The sequence below is a fragment of the Zalophus californianus genome, chromosome 14, assembly GCF_009762305.2.
Source record: "Zalophus californianus isolate mZalCal1 chromosome 14, mZalCal1.pri.v2, whole genome shotgun sequence".
NCBI classification, from domain to species: domain Eukaryota; kingdom Metazoa; phylum Chordata; class Mammalia; order Carnivora; family Otariidae; genus Zalophus; species Zalophus californianus.
The window spans coordinates 89,571,579-89,586,892 of record NC_045608.1 but is presented as its reverse complement, the minus strand read 5'-3'; the positions used below and the strand labels follow the sequence as shown (position 1 = coordinate 89,586,892).

Here is a 15,314-nt window from a genome sequence, read left to right as displayed (position 1 = left end):
CAGACGCTCAACTGACTACGCCACCCAGGCGCCCTTGGAAAGCAGTGCATTTTGAGGGAAAGTAAAACATTTGGTTTTGGTTATGTTGTGTTTGGAACACGGAATAGATGTTGCGTAAACACGGGAGGTAGGCTACTGCGGGTGGGAGGACTCGAGCTCAGGGGAAGCCAGGTATTACTCAGCGGCACTCACTAGGGAGCAGTGATTTTCTGGGTCGGAGACCAGGTAAAATCACTGGGAGAGTTAGTGTAGGTAGAGGATGGGAGAATGCCAGGGACCGAGCCCTGGGGTGCTCCCAGGTTGAGACTTGGAGGTGAACAGATTAGAAAGTAGTGGCCAGTGAGGTTGAAGGGAAACCAGGAGGGTCTGCTGTCCCAGCAGCCATGAGAAGCCAGCATTTTAAGAAGAGATCCACTGTGGGCGCCGGGGTGGCTCACTTGGTTAAGCGACTGCCTTCGGCTCAGGTCATGATCCTGGAGTCCCGGGATCGAGTCCCGCATCGGGCTCCCTGCTCAGCAGGGAGTCTGCTTCTCCCTCTGACCCTCTTCCCTCTCGTGCTCTCTCTCATTCTCTCCCTCTCAAATAAATACACTAAATCTTAAAAAAAAAAATTAAAAAAAAAGATTAGGTTTAAAAAAAAAGATCCACTGTGCCAAGGTTGCTGAGAGCTTTTATGCTGCGATAAGTAGAAAGTCAGATGTAATTTCAGGCCCTGGTAGCCAGCGTTACTGTTGATACCACAGAAATCCACCATGTCTCCCTGAAAGTGTCCTTAGGAGTAGAGTGGGGCTGTGGCAGTTAATGTCTTCTGAATTATGGACTATGCTAATCTTTTATCTTTTCAAATATATTTTCCTGTAGATTACCCTTAACTATGGATGTCAAGAGTAAAAGCTATTGCCATTTTAATGGTATTCCCTGGTTTGTACCTGGAGGTTCTCATATGGTGTCAGAGCAAGGTGTGTTTGGGTAACTTGTGGAATGGAGATATTGCAGAGGCAGACAGATGGAATTATTGGATCACCAGGTACGTGGACACAGTGAGTGTGGGGAGGCCCTGCTGGAACCAGTCTACCCGCCGAACTTGGTCTGCTTCCAGGATTCCCATTCCCAGCAGTTGGCACCATCATCCATTCGATCGGGCAAGCCCCAAACCTGCGTCCTCGTGTTACATCTTGTCTCTCATCCACCCTCTTCGGCCTGTCAAGAAGTCCTTCCTCACTTGCCTTTTGTCCTTCCCTGCCTCATTATCTCCATGGCTGCTACCAGCCTGCCTTAGGCTCTCTCTTGCCTAGATTATCGTAATGGCCTTAGCGAATTGTCTTCCTGGATCCTTTCCTGCCCATTTATCTGTTGTTCACTCTGAAGTCCAGGTTATGTTTTTAAAACTAAATCTGCTTTTGTTACCTTCCCTTCTTAGATCTCTCAATGACTTCTCATCGCTTGCTGGAGAAAGATCAGAATCCCTGAAGGGGCCTAGAGCTCTGTGTGGCCTGCCCTGCCCTCTGAGGCTTGCCCTTTCTCCCTCCCCTGCCCCATGGGACGTTCATCCCTTCTGTCTCTGCCCCTCCTTGACTCTGACTCCTTCCTGCTTAGTATCTCAGCTCAGCGGAGCCACTCCTGAGGCCTTTGTGTTGCAGCCTTCAGGTCACTGTGCTCTTTTGTTTCAGAACATTGGTTTTTACCTGCAGTTAGTTGTGTGGTTACAGATTATTCCGGTGGGATACCTGTTAGTTTGTAAATCCCCCAGGGCAGGAGCTGCTCCGTATGTCTGGCACACCTTGCTGTCTGGCACATGGAGACACTTGGCATGTGTTTGTTGAGTCCATTGACTTTAGGATATAATAACACAAATGGGAAATGAATCTTCCTCTGGAAAAATGGGGGACTTTAGGTTAGGACCGCTCTAGTGGAAATGGCTGGTTTTCCCACAACTGCCCCCAGTTCTCTCCTTCCTGGGTCCTCCTTACTGTCACCCGTGATATTCCGTCCCATTTCTTTTTCTTTGGGCTCCACAGCTGCTGACTGCCACCGCATGGTGGGATGAGTGGGGGCCCTCGTGAGTGCTGCTTTCTGAGGACAGAATTCAGGGCTTGACTCAGACTCTTTAAGAGAGTCTCACCTCTTTTGTTACCTCTGGTCTTGCCTGCCAGGCACTTTGGTCTTTTCCTTAAATCTTTCAGAAAATCTCCAGATAATTTTCATCACCTGTTATTCTACTGCTTTCCTCTTTGAAGCCTTGCCTTTTCTTTGAGTCCCTCTCAAATTCTAGAAGCTGCCCAACAGTTAGTAAGTTAGTAAGTTTTGTCAGAGCTTCTGGGCATAAACCGTAGACATACACCATCTCTGTGAGTAACCAAGATGGCACCAACACCAGTGTCCCCATCTCTTAAGAGTGCTGACAGATAAGGAAGAAAGTTTCCTTCAGGCTGATAATGAGATGTGTGCATATTAAGACTACAGCATGAATCTGCTCTCAAGAGTGAAGAGAGTGACAAGGTGAATCACCAAGTTTCAAACCATCATGATTAGACTTGGTTTACTTCACAAAGTGTGTGTCTCTGTCTCTCCCCACATCATAAATATATTTCAAGGAAAATACCCGATATTACAATAAGCCAGTTCCATATCTTTTGCTGTCTTATGAAGATTTGAGTTATTTTATTCTGGGAAAAAGAAAAAAAACTTTGTTCTTTTGGTGTGGTTTTTTTTTGTTTCTTTGTTTTGCTTTTGTTTTTTTGTTTTTGTTTTTACTGTTTAAAAAAATCCCTGGCGTGGGGTAAATGTATTTTAGTGTCAGTTCGTTCATTTTTCTTAAATAGTAGTCAGTGGAACCAGTGGAACCCAAGATGTCTTTCTTTTTTTCCCCTGAAAAAAACTATCTCACAGATATGGTTTAGGCAAAGTCTAAATCATAGCTAGATAGACACATATGTACGTGTAGAGACATACTCTTCTATTTTCCTTGCTTGGTCAGAAATTAAGTTGAAAAGTTGCCCTTTTCTTTCAGGTTAAGGCTGTTGTGTTATTCTCTGTGAAGCAGAATGTTTACCTTCTGCATTTTAGCATTTTAAAAATCAAAATTCTCTTTTAAAAACTTAGTTTTATGATGCTCTAGGAAACGCCAATCTGTGTTTTTAACCTTATTTGAAAATTTCCTTTGAAGGTAAGTTGTAACTGCAAACTAATGATTTGCTCTGAGAGATTTGTCTATATTCACATATCCTTAATAGGAACCAAAAGTTAAGGAACTCATGAGTTCAGCCACCCACATGGAAGGAAAACAGTCTGTGAACTTATATAATTGGTGGGTGCTGAGTAAGTTGTCATTTCATATCTCTTGTGTTTTGCTTCTGTACTCAGTCCATGCCCAACAGTAAATAGACTGTTCCAGAATCAACAAATCATGGTTTCCATTGCCACAGCCTTGGAAGTGCATCAGGAAGCTTCAGATTGGCTTTCAGAGTGAGCCATACCCCTGGTGTGGCTTCTCATGTTTGTTTAAAGTGGACTTCTGATATTCTGTGCCCTCAATAGAAGATGTTTAAATAAGTTTGGAAATTCCTGCAGCATGCAGCATTAGGTAGCTGTTTAAAAAGTCATGTTGAGGAAAGATGCTTTATGACATTGGAAAATATTTAATGAAAATGCTAGATAATGTTTATCGGTCATATGTGTCAGACACCTATATTAACACATTTAATCTTAAAAAATTATATGAGATAAATACCGTTATTTTCCTAAGTTCACATAGAAGTAGTAAGTAACCACTAGGCAATACTGTCTCTGTATCATGTATTATAATCTGCTTTTAATCTAACAAAACTATATGCATAAGGCAATGATCTCCATTTTCTTTCAAAAATTATTCACACATGTACATGTGTGTATATCCAGCCCTACTGAGATGGCAAGACCATAGCTGATTTTGGTGATTTTTATGTTCTTTGTGTTTTCCAGTTTTACTATAATGTAGATGGATAACGTTTACAATAGTAGAGAAAAAAACCAAGTAGATTTCTATAGCAGTAGATATATTTAAACAAAGTAGGAGGAGAAATGGATTTCAAAACAGAGTAATTGTCCACCGTTCTCTGTTATGTACCTTTATATTTTCCATCACTGGGAGAAATTAAGAACAGAGTGCTCTCAGTTATGCAGAGGAGAGTTGTTTTGTGTAGTTACTGGACACGTGTTTACAGGTGATTTGCTCAAGGGCAGGGTAAATTTGATCTAAGGAAATAGTGAGGCTCAATTTAAGAAGGTTTTTCTCCGCCATAAAAATATTTAGGGTGATATAACCAAGCCCTTACTCTCTTTTTACTTGACTGAGAACTCCTTTCCTTGCCTGAGGATGTCTGGACTTCATCTGTATCTGTGCCTGGGCCCCCTTGTCAGCCCCTCCCTGCATTTTGACCATCTGTTTTACTAATTGAAGCAGCTAAGAAGCAGCTAAGAGCACTAAAATACTTCCGTTGCCCAAGGCCTTAACCCCAACCCCCAGGGGAGTGGTGCTCTTTCTTCTTTGCCTGCCTTGTCCCCATCAGTAATCTGTCCATACAGCAGCAGCTTGGGCAAGTCACTGCTGCACCTGCTTGCTTTCTTTTTTCTTCCCACTAGAAAGAGAGTTCTGCTACAGGCAGGGGATGTGCATGTCTGTCCAACAGGCTGTACACTTTCTGTACTCGGCAGGCAGACAGGGTGCTTTTCAAAGATGAGTTATCACACAATTACCATCTAAGGTGTAGTAGCGAAAGTCCACACCTAGATCAAAGAAGTCAAAGGTCAGGGTATAGGACTCAAGAAAAAATAGATTGGGTAAAGGTCAAGAAGAACAATTTTGAGAGCTTTATGGAAAAGCAAAGAGGACATTCCCAGTGGATTAGAAATATGTGTCTGATGCTTTACAGCCATAAGAATGATCTGGGGAAATGGACATCTTGGCTGTTGGAGAAAGATTCTAAGGAACTTTCAAGAAGGAAGCTAAATACAGAAGAGTATGCTGTTTTCATCCACATATGGATGAGTTGTACTCACGTTGTCAGCTATGACTTCTAGAGTAGCCTATTTGGTTAATGAAACTGGCCACTTCCTTTTGACTCATTTACCTGGAAAAAACATAATTTGTTTTTTGTATCTGTCCTTCAAACAGCATCCTGGTGGGGAAGAAGTGTTAAGGGAACAAGCTGGAGGGGATGCTACTGAAAGTTTTGAGGATGTGGGACACTCTACAGATGCTAGAGAATTGTCCAAAACGTACATCATTGGGGAACTTCATCCAGTAAGTACCTTACTGGGGGCCTTTACTTCTCTTTAAGGCTGTGGGTTGACCTTGCTCAAAATTGCAGACTTGCATATTATGAAATTGAAGAAGAAGTAAAGCAAAACAACTCCTCCTGATTATATAACACCATTCTTGTCATAAACAAATGGATCAGAAATCTCTTTGCATTTCCCTGGTTGCAGTTTTCACTGGCACTTAGGGTCAGGACCCTCTAACCCAAGGCCAGGGCTGGGGGACTGTGCCTCTCAGACTCTGAAGTGTCACGGAGCAACATATTTTAGAAGGTGGGGGTCATTGACCCAGCATGGTTTCTTTTTTTCTTTTTTCCTTGACTAAAATATTTTAAGAAATATTTCTTAAACTCCCTTCTCCTCTCATAGTTTGAGGATATTTCAATTCTAAAAAAATCATTAAAAAATTTTTAAACCACCTCTGTTAAATGAATAAACTCTGTCTTCTATAAAACCTACACATTCTCCTCACTCTTCTCACTTGACCCCAGATCTTTGAGAACGTCACCTTCGATGCCAATCCCTGGACTGACTTTATGCTCCCTAATTTAGCTTTTATATAACCCAGGGCTGTAGTATGAATTTAGGCCCTTCTGTGGCAGTTTTGAATGACTATATGAAGCTTTGCTAATCTGTCAACCAAAGTTATCTGGAATGTAGCTGAACACTTGGGAAGAGGTGGCAGAGTTCTCCCAACAGATAGAGGCTCCTACACCCTCCATTCAGCTGTTCTTACCTCTAGAGAGCACCTGGGCTTCTCAGCTGGGCCACAGGGTCTCCTCTGTTTCCCAGCTCGTGCTGCTTCACCAGGAGCCAGCCAGAGGGGGTGGGGGCACTATTAGAAGCAGGCTAATGTAGGCATGTGGCCTCAGCCCAAGTACACACTCTGAGAAACCACTGAAAAACAAAAACCCATATGAAAAGTTTTATCATTATGATTACAATAAAAATCATATAATTGCCAAATATACTTGCCGATAATTTTAATGTTGTCATTTATTATAAAATATTTGGTAAATACAAATCAATAGGTGCATCACATAAAATATTGATCAAATAAGCTCCTGTGGACCAATTACCAAGCTAAGAAATTTAACATTGCCAAAGAAAAAAAAAAGTTTTGTTGATTGATATTTCTTGCAATGACCATGAATGAAGGAAAGCTTAAAGGCTCTTTATGGAAGGCCTAAAAATAGGAAATCTGTTTTAGAGCAATTTCCATTGAATAGGGAGGTGGGGTTTTTTTTTGTTGGTTTATTTGGTGGTAGGAGGGGGTACTCTGAAAGAATGAGCTTCACTTACCTGGAGAGTTTATTCACCCACATATTTTCATCTTCATCTTCATACTTCACCAAAGTGAGGTAGTTTTATGGTAACCAGAGAGGCTTTCCCTTAAAATGTTTGATTCTTTCCTTTCCAAACTTGTAGGGGTAGAAGAGATGGGTTTTCAGACTGTGACTACAGCATTTCTGCCTCCTCTGCCTACTGGGATTCCCTGTGGTCACCTTTAGGTAACCCTTAATTTAGACTACCTCAACTGGAGGTTTAAGAAAATTGCAACCCTGCAGTTGGGAGATTGCAGGAATTCACTGAGGATATCACACAAAATTACACACACACACACACACACACACACACACACACACACACACACACACACACAGGTGTACAAACATACATACTCATTTCACAGGATAGCGGGGGAATAATCTACTTATGTCTCAGCTGCTCCCTGAATTGAGGATTAAAATCCAAGTCTAATAAATATATATGCACATGAACATATAAATATGATTATCATGGATGATGTTCTAAACTTTGGAACTCTAGATTGAAAATTAATCATTTAATCAGCTATTAATTTTTGCAGTCAAGTCAGATGTATCAAACTTTGTAATTAACAACCTAGATAGATGAACCTAAAGTGCTAGTTACTGAATAGTAATGTTTTCCAAAAAAATCTCAGTAAAAGTGACTGCTTTAGACATGGTACTTTTGTAAATGTTCTTTCATTCTGTAATGTGCCTTTTTTTTTGTAATTGCAGGATGATAGAGCAAAGTTGACCAAGCCTTCGGTAAGTGTGTCATCCCCAGTGTCTCAGTGGCCGTGCCTATCTTCAGTGTATTTCATACCGTCAAACTGGGGGACAGAATGAGCTATTTGAATGAGGCCAGGCCAGCATAGGTCTCTCTAGGTCAGATGAATATGTAACCTGTTGGCTCAGCAAAATATGTTGTGTATAGACCAGCCATTGTGTTTCATTAGGACAGCTTGTGTGTTCTCTCTGTAAGACTCTCCATACATCATTTTTTCATCGTAATTATCAGTAGATACCTCTTGAAGAGCTACTTTTATAAGTAGCACTGTGCTTCTGATTTGACACGAGCCTTATTTTCAGAGAACTTAAAATCTGAGCAGAGGTCTTAATACTTGAACCTTGGAGAACACTACCTATGTCTTCTTCACCTCCCTGTCCCTGGGACATAGTAAGTGTTAAATAAGTATTTGTTGGTTGAATTTAATGTTAATCAAATTAAATTAAAAACTTTTTGATGCATTTTTCCTTAGGAAAGGAAAATATATTCTAGGGGATATTAATTTTATGCCCTGGTTCACTAGCCCTTCTCTCTGAGCTGGTCTTCTCACTTACATTTGAAGGTAAATCCATAGTAAGAATTGATGACAACAGCCAGAGTCCCTGACGAGTACAAGCAGACAGAACAGTTGTTGGCCTGTAATTAAAGGACCATGGAAGAACGTTTTGCTTAAACCACAGAAAGAATAATTTTTCCATTTTGGTTTCTGTTCTTGCTTTTCTTAGAGCCCAACAGTGAGACTCCACAGGGCTTGTATGAAAGAACTGGTGAACTCATTTGCTCGCTGCTGTTGACAAGACATTCTCTTTAATCTACAGCAAAATCAAAGCAGTAAATCCAATAGAGCGTAAAGGCCATGTTTACCTTCATACCCCAGATGGTACAATATAAGTCTTGATTAATGCTATTTCTTACAAAGCAATTTCATTTATAGTCTCTCCTTCCCCTATTCAAAAAGTTCAGTGTTAGTGATCTGAGTACTTTGGGAAGACAAAAAATGGACTTCAGAATTTGAATTGCCTGTGTAACAGCTGCTGAGTCCTTGCTGTGGGTCATACGACATTAGCACCTATTTTGAGGCTACTTTTGGGGTAACTGAAATCCCGTGATGCATGTAGTTTTTGCTTTTTCTCCATAGTCAGGTCAGGGAAAAAGTATACACTTTTTTCCTGTTAGGTTTTCACTATGTTAATAATCTTGGTGTAAATCATTCAGCTATAGTAAAACAAGAATTTGATAAGGCTCATTACATTAACTTAGATTTAATGTAGGTCCAGTCATATCTCAAACGACGATGCCTACAAACAGAAACTAGGGCTGAGTTGGTAAGCAGGTCTCCTACCAGCCTGCTGTATTTCCCAAAGACTCTCTCCTCTTTTAGAACATATATGACTTTGATTAGATGAGCAGAGGTAGGACAAGAACTTGCTGCCTTTCTAGGACATAAGCAAATACAATGAAAAAAAAAATACACGACTGCTTTTTTGGATTTATCTTTCTTATGCTTCTAGTTTGCCAGAAGAGAGTGTCCTTAGGTATTTCTTTTGGTGTATATGTCTCTGTATAACCATCTGTCTATCTCCAGGCTGATAAATGTAAGCTGTGGTCTGATTTTTTTCAATGTTGCCACTGAAAATATCTAGTTGAATTGTGAAATAAGATGCAACAAAGATTATTAGCTTGACCCTGCCCGGAGGAAAACATGGTGTTTAGTTGCCAAGATAAGGTATTTGTAGACCTAGAAATGATGCGTTTTTAAACAAATTTGTATCTATTAAATTTGCTTACATGGAGGATATCAGTAGTATCAATACCTTTTTTTGGTTGTGGCTTTCAAATCATTGCTGTTTAAGTGACTTTGTTTGGGTCTCATGATACCCCTGTGGGATCCATAGACCTTCCAGGAAGGTAAAAACAGTGAAGCTCAGACCTTGCTGCAAGCTTTGACCTTGTTCAGGGTCACACTGCAGAACCATGGCTAGCACCCATCTCAGGTTTGGTGGGTGCAGTCTCTTAAGCTTCTTCTGTAGGGTCTGTACTCCAAAGGCAAAAATATCAGTGTCCCTGATATTTTTAGGAAAGCATTCCAATTAAGGAATAGGCTGGAGTAGATAAATGTATAAATGAGATGATTTTGATTTGCAAAAACTTGATGTACTTTGCATGATTTTTATATAGCTTCTCATGTACTGATGGAATTATTAATCTTTCCTATGTGAAATTGAACCCCTCAGGGTCATGGAGTGAACAGGTGGCAGAGCCTGTAATAAAAACCATAGTCTTTTCTGCCTGTTAGTTGTTGACATATTTGTTAGTTACACACAGAAGCCCAACTTAGGCCCCTCAGACCATTGGACAGGCAAGACAGTTTCAGTTTCCTTTTTCATCAGTGTGGTAAGTGGTAATTCAAACTTGCTTTAACTCTCAGGCATCTCTTGGTTAAAAGCCTAACAGATAATAAACACTCAGAAATGTATATAATCTTTTAAAGTACAGCTCTTTAGAAGATCGTTGTTGTTGCCGGCGGTGAGGTACCCTAACAGTTTTAGCATTAACGCTCAGGGCAGTGATGAACGAGGAGGTAGGCCAGCCTAGTGGCCATAGAGTTGTCAGCATGTTTGGTAAAATGCATGTGCTTGGTATAACAAAATAACAGATCTGTGTCTGAGTTCTGTTTACTCTTCTGGGCTTAACTTTCTATTGTGACAATAATATTTTACTTTCAATGAACTGTTGTGCTCCAGTTTCAGAATTTATTATGTCGTCTAATAGTGTAATAATCCTTTTGCACAGTCCAGTAACTTCTAGTAATCCTTGTTAATTTTATTCATATACGCAAAATTTGAAAAATAATCTTGCAGTAGTTATGAATACTTTTTGTAGTCGCTAAGATTTAACATTGCTTAAAAAGATAATAAGTGTGTGAAGTTTTCTTTTTAAATGACTTATTTTTTTCCCCCCTACTGTGTCAGGAATCTTAAAGGCCATGTTTCCAGGTTTGTGGGTCTCCTAACTGATTTGCTTGCTCTTGCCTAACAGTTTTCTGCCTTCTCCTGGGGTTTCTCTAATGAATGCGCTGCCTTGCTGTGTGCAGCTTTTTGCCTCATTGCGGAGTGTGGATTGTTTTGCTAATGGCTTATCTTGTGCTTTGGGAAAACTGCAGAGATGAACTCTCAGATGAAGCGACCTTACTTATGGCTACCTTCCTTTGAGGCACTAATACTTTCGCTGGTGTGAATTTCTAAAGAATGCTTCTTAGTTGTCAAGCCAGGAAAGTTTATTTTTCCTTAGGCCTTAGTTATTCATCTGTTTGGGGAAGTATGTATTTTTCAAGAGCCAAAATTAGTTCACTTTCATGGTACTGACAGAACTTCTCGTAGAAAGTTCTGGAAGGCAAAATAGGCCAGCTGTGAAAGACCCCAGCACACACACAGGGTGTCCTTATTTGGAGGTTTCTTGGCTGGTGACCCTGTGAGGTCAGTTCCTGAGGCCTCCACTTTTTAGGGCTGTCTTGTCAGAGTTAGAGAAGGCCAGGAGAGGTGGTGGTCCAGAGTGTGATAATTTAAATGACAGTTTTTATTTTTCTCTTTTTGGTTGACATGTCTTTTAATACAATTTGGGTACACTTTTACTTCACATAAAATTTGAATGAAGTAACTGATTTTATTGAAGGTTTCATTCATGCTTTTAAAGAATTAAACTTTTCTTCCTAAAGGTAGTGGTGGGGTTATGTGTCTGTGTATATGATAATCAGTTTTCAGTTTCTACATTATTCAGATGTGTACTGTGTAGAGGATATTTTGTGTAGCCTATTTTTACATTTTTTTTCAAATTATCTAGGTTATGTCTGCAAGTAATTTAAATACAGATGATTCTTAAAATTTTTTCTTCTAAAAAAATGGTGAAAATACGCATTTTAGTGAAAAGTTTATGGTATTCCGTTTCAATGTGTTTTGAAGAATATACTGAAAACTGTGATCTTATTTTAAAAGAAATTCTTAGTCAATTGAATAAATGTTCAGATGTTCCCTTAAAGTTCACTTTTTCTCTTGTGTTTCAGGAAACTCTCATTACTACTGTTGATTCTAATTCCAGGTACGTGGTAATTTTCTCTTAAGGTAACTGATCAGGCCAGTCAAGTCTGGGTGGGATTAGGGCTCCTCCCCCACCTGAGGGCTCAGGCTCCCACTGTGCCCCCGCTCAGTGGACAGCCCAGGATCATCTCCACTTGGTGCCCAGATGACTCAGGACATCCCCTCCTCAATTGTCAGACAGCTCAGACTCTGGACGCTCTACCCCAGATCTCTCCCTCCAGCTGCATCTACTCTATAGTATGGACAGAACAAGTTGGGTCTCTTTTTCTCCAGGGTAGTCCTGTGGCCTACACAGTCTTACTGCCAAGGCAAATATCCTTTCTTATTCAATATATGGTCTGTTTCTTACACTGTAGTGATTATATCTCCCCAAGTGTTTATATCTAAGTGTTTACATCTCCCTAAGCTCAGTGTTCCTCCAAGTGTAGCATGAATCACTTGTTCTAGGGACTGGATTTCTTTGTCACAGTCCAAGATCCTATTAACATTTGTGGCAGCTCTACCATATTGACTTGCATAATTGGCATATATATATCTCTCTGGTAGAGATATTTGGCCCCAGGCTCAAAACCACACATTTATGCCTATTTTATTTCACCCTGTCAAACGGAACTGCGCCAGTCTGTCGGTGTTCTGGTACATTCCCTGCCTTCAGGCAGTAGTCCTTCACTGTACATTTCATTGACAGGTTAAGTTTCCGTCTAAATGAAAACTGAAAACCCCACCAAGATGAAAGTTACGTTTGTAATCTTTTTTGCAGTTTAAATCTTTGTATTGAACACAATCTTTGTATGGGTTGATGTGTGAAGAGTATTAAAAGATAGAAAGTTTATGACAGAAAATATATGTCTTTATAGGAGTTATCTGGCTTAATTCACATTCTACTTTCTAAGAAACTGTAGGTTCATATCTAAATTGAAGATCATTCTAGCTTTGTCCCTGGTTTGATCTGTAATCTGTCATTTTTAGTTGATCAAAAATTCTATGCACCAGGACTGAAACTGTGTGTAAATTAGGGATTTTTCTGAGTTTACACCTATGGACCACAGATTAAGTACCTTGCTGCAAGCTTTGACCTTGCTATTTCTTAATGTGTTAAATCTACTGTGCATGGCTAAAGATTAGATTTTCAAAACAGAATCACAGAACATAGGGCTGTCGTGCTCGTAGCAACCTTAATAATCCTATGGCTCAAACTCCTTAACTTCACAGTCCAGGAGATGTGCTTTCCTCATGGGTATAGGGCTTGTGGTTGGGTCTCCCAAAATGAGAACCTTGATTTTCTTGTTCTCAGTTTAGTGCTGTTTTAAATTCTTAATGTATGTAAGTAGAATAAAGCCTGTAAGGAATATTTGCTTTTGTGAACTTGTGATACGTAACCCAGAGTTGATGTCCTTAGATAAGTCGCTAGTTGTAGGTAGCATCTGTTGGGGAAGTGATTCATAGCTCTTGGTGTAAGTTAAGAGAAATAGATTTAAGCGGAATGGGGATGGAGGTCATTAATTTTCTTACAAAGCTAGAGCACTTGCTGGTGTACTAGGGCATATGTGGTGCTCATGTTGCTTTTAACAACTCAGAGTTGACGTTTCATCCAGGCAAGTTATAGAGATAATAAAAACATGCCACAGTGATTTTCATGGTAAGTAGAAGGAGCAAAGGTTTTGAGTCCTATGCGCCGAACCTCATGCAAGCATCATTGCCGTTTCTTTCCAGCTGGTGGACCAACTGGGTGATCCCAGCCATCTCAGCAGTGCTGGTGGCTCTGATGTATCACTTCTATACAGCAGAAGATTAAACACATGCTCAGAAGTGGAGGAAAGAAAAGACTGCTTTGGACCAGGGAGAAAGAAGCCAGTGTTAACTGCTTCAACTGACAGATACCTTCACCTGAAAAATAATTTTAATACACCTGTTTCCCTTTTCTCCTACTTTGAACCAAACCAAAAAGAACTCTTCTGTTCTTTCTACTCCCGAACTCTTTGAATTGTGCCTTTTGTTCATCAACTTTTTTTGATGTTCCATCACTACATAATTTACTTATTGTGGGCATGATCTTTTAAAAAATATATCTGGCTTTTAAAATATGCCACTACGATTTCCTGTCTATTTGGTGTATAACTGCCTTTAACATTTAGAATCTGATTATTTAGCAGAGTCATGTAATGTGCTAATTATCCAGACTCGAGTAGTCTGTCTGACGTGAGGTGGGCAGTGTCCCCCCATATCCCTCCTTGTGCCGCTCTCTCTCCTGAACAACCCAGCACTGCCTGCTCCAGCGTGGTTTCCGTTCCTAGGGAATTAAGAAAAGCTCAGAAATGAAAGATTGCTAATTGTTCTACTTGAAATAGATGATAAAAAGAGAAGGTGGCCTATAGGACCTATGAAAAAGACTCTTACCTCTTCCTTGATTAAAAAATGCAGTCAACATAAAAGGAAACCCGTGAACCATGAGAGGACATTTATGTCCCCTCTCACAGACTAAAAATTTACTGAAGAGATTCTGTCATATAGATTCTAAAGTTTAAAAAAATTCCTCATTCAGAGGCAAAAACTGTTTTATATACTCATTAAGGAAATGTTGATTCTGTACTTCACAAAAACAAAATTTGAAAGAGATTATGGGACATTTGGAGTCTGATTTTTGAAGAAATGTAGCTGGTGGTGATGAGGCCTGAGGAAATCTGTTATGGCTCTGTTCATTTTCTCAGTGGAGTTCCAGTAGACTAATTCTTTCATCTTTATTTTCTGCCCCATGCTTTTTTTCTTAAAGGATGAGTTAGATTCTAAGTACTTTGTAGTTACGTATGACTGTGCAAGTTTCCATTGGCAGGCTAACCAACTGATAAGCAATGGAGTTCTTCAGAAATAACTAAAGCACCTTGGAAAGGAATTTTTTAATTACAGAGCATTGTTTAAAAAGAGGCAACAGGCCCCAAATTGAGTCGCTTGTGCTATACCCATGTCACCACACCAAGACTTGATACCTAAACTGATGGCAATTTCAGCCTCTCCCAGGAGTGGAATCTTAAGCCAGTCAGTCAGGAATTACCTGGTCAGCACTAGTGAGATAATTCCCGGTGGACATCCTCCCTCAGCCGCTGACCCCTCAGAGGAAGATGACTTTGCCTGAAACAATCAGCTCTGCTCGTCTCTTTCTGCCCATAAACGTCTTCCATTTGGTACAGCTCTTTGGAGCTTCTTTCTATTTGCCAGACAGGATATTGCCCGATTGATGAATTGTTGAATAAAAATAAGATCTTTACATTTTATTCTGAGGAATTTTGGATTTTAACAGATTGGGTGGCAGTGATGGGATCTGAAGGACACTTCTGATGGCTTCGGGGGCCACGAGAAACACAGGCATGGTACCCACAAACTGCATTCTCTGTGTTTCTCGTTGTTTCCGAGGGCCGTGGGTAAGTTCCTCTCGGTTCTGAGCTCTGCTTTTTTTGTGTCAAGCTTCTGACCTAATTGGCTTTCTAACCTCACATTTGATGACAGTCCCTGATTTCATGTTGAGAACTGCTGGTGGTCCAGTCCGCAGTCCCCATCTGATCAGGATCCCGAGCCCTTGGGTAAGTCTCCGATTCCATGCTGCTGCTGGTTCACTCCACAGCTGGCCCTTTGTTTGGGGTCTGCTGGTTTAGTCCTGTCTTCAGTCCCATGCCAGCTGGGGTCGAACTGGGTATGATGTAAGCTGGCCTGCAGCCAGTGTGTTTTGTGTAGTTAAAGGCAGTTGTTAATGGGAATCTTGGAAGCCCAAACCTGCATGATTGGTGGGCATGGGCTGAGCACTTAAAAGCTGTTAGAATGCTTGCCACCCAACTT

The 15,314-nt window shown here is 40.5% G+C and overlaps 1 protein-coding gene across 2 annotated transcripts in view; it reads left to right on the top strand.

Moving 5' to 3' along the window:
• LOC113912710 (cytochrome b5) overlaps positions 1 to 13,581 on the top strand; it is a 36,392-nt gene extending 22,811 nt beyond the window's left edge. The window contains exons 2-5 of one of the 2 annotated variants that reach the window (XM_027576335.1): positions 5,153 to 5,281; positions 7,341 to 7,370; positions 11,453 to 11,487; positions 13,200 to 13,581. In XM_027576335.1, the coding sequence (XP_027432136.1) occupies positions 5,153 to 5,281; positions 7,341 to 7,370; positions 11,453 to 11,487; positions 13,200 to 13,281 (276 nt within the window). In that variant the 3' untranslated portion in view covers positions 13,282 to 13,581. The remainder of the gene's footprint in view (positions 1 to 5,152; positions 5,282 to 7,340; positions 7,371 to 11,452; positions 11,488 to 13,199) is intronic. The other variant, XM_027576337.1, reaches the window with a different exon arrangement.
• Positions 13,582 to 15,314: the final 1,733 nt, after the last annotated feature.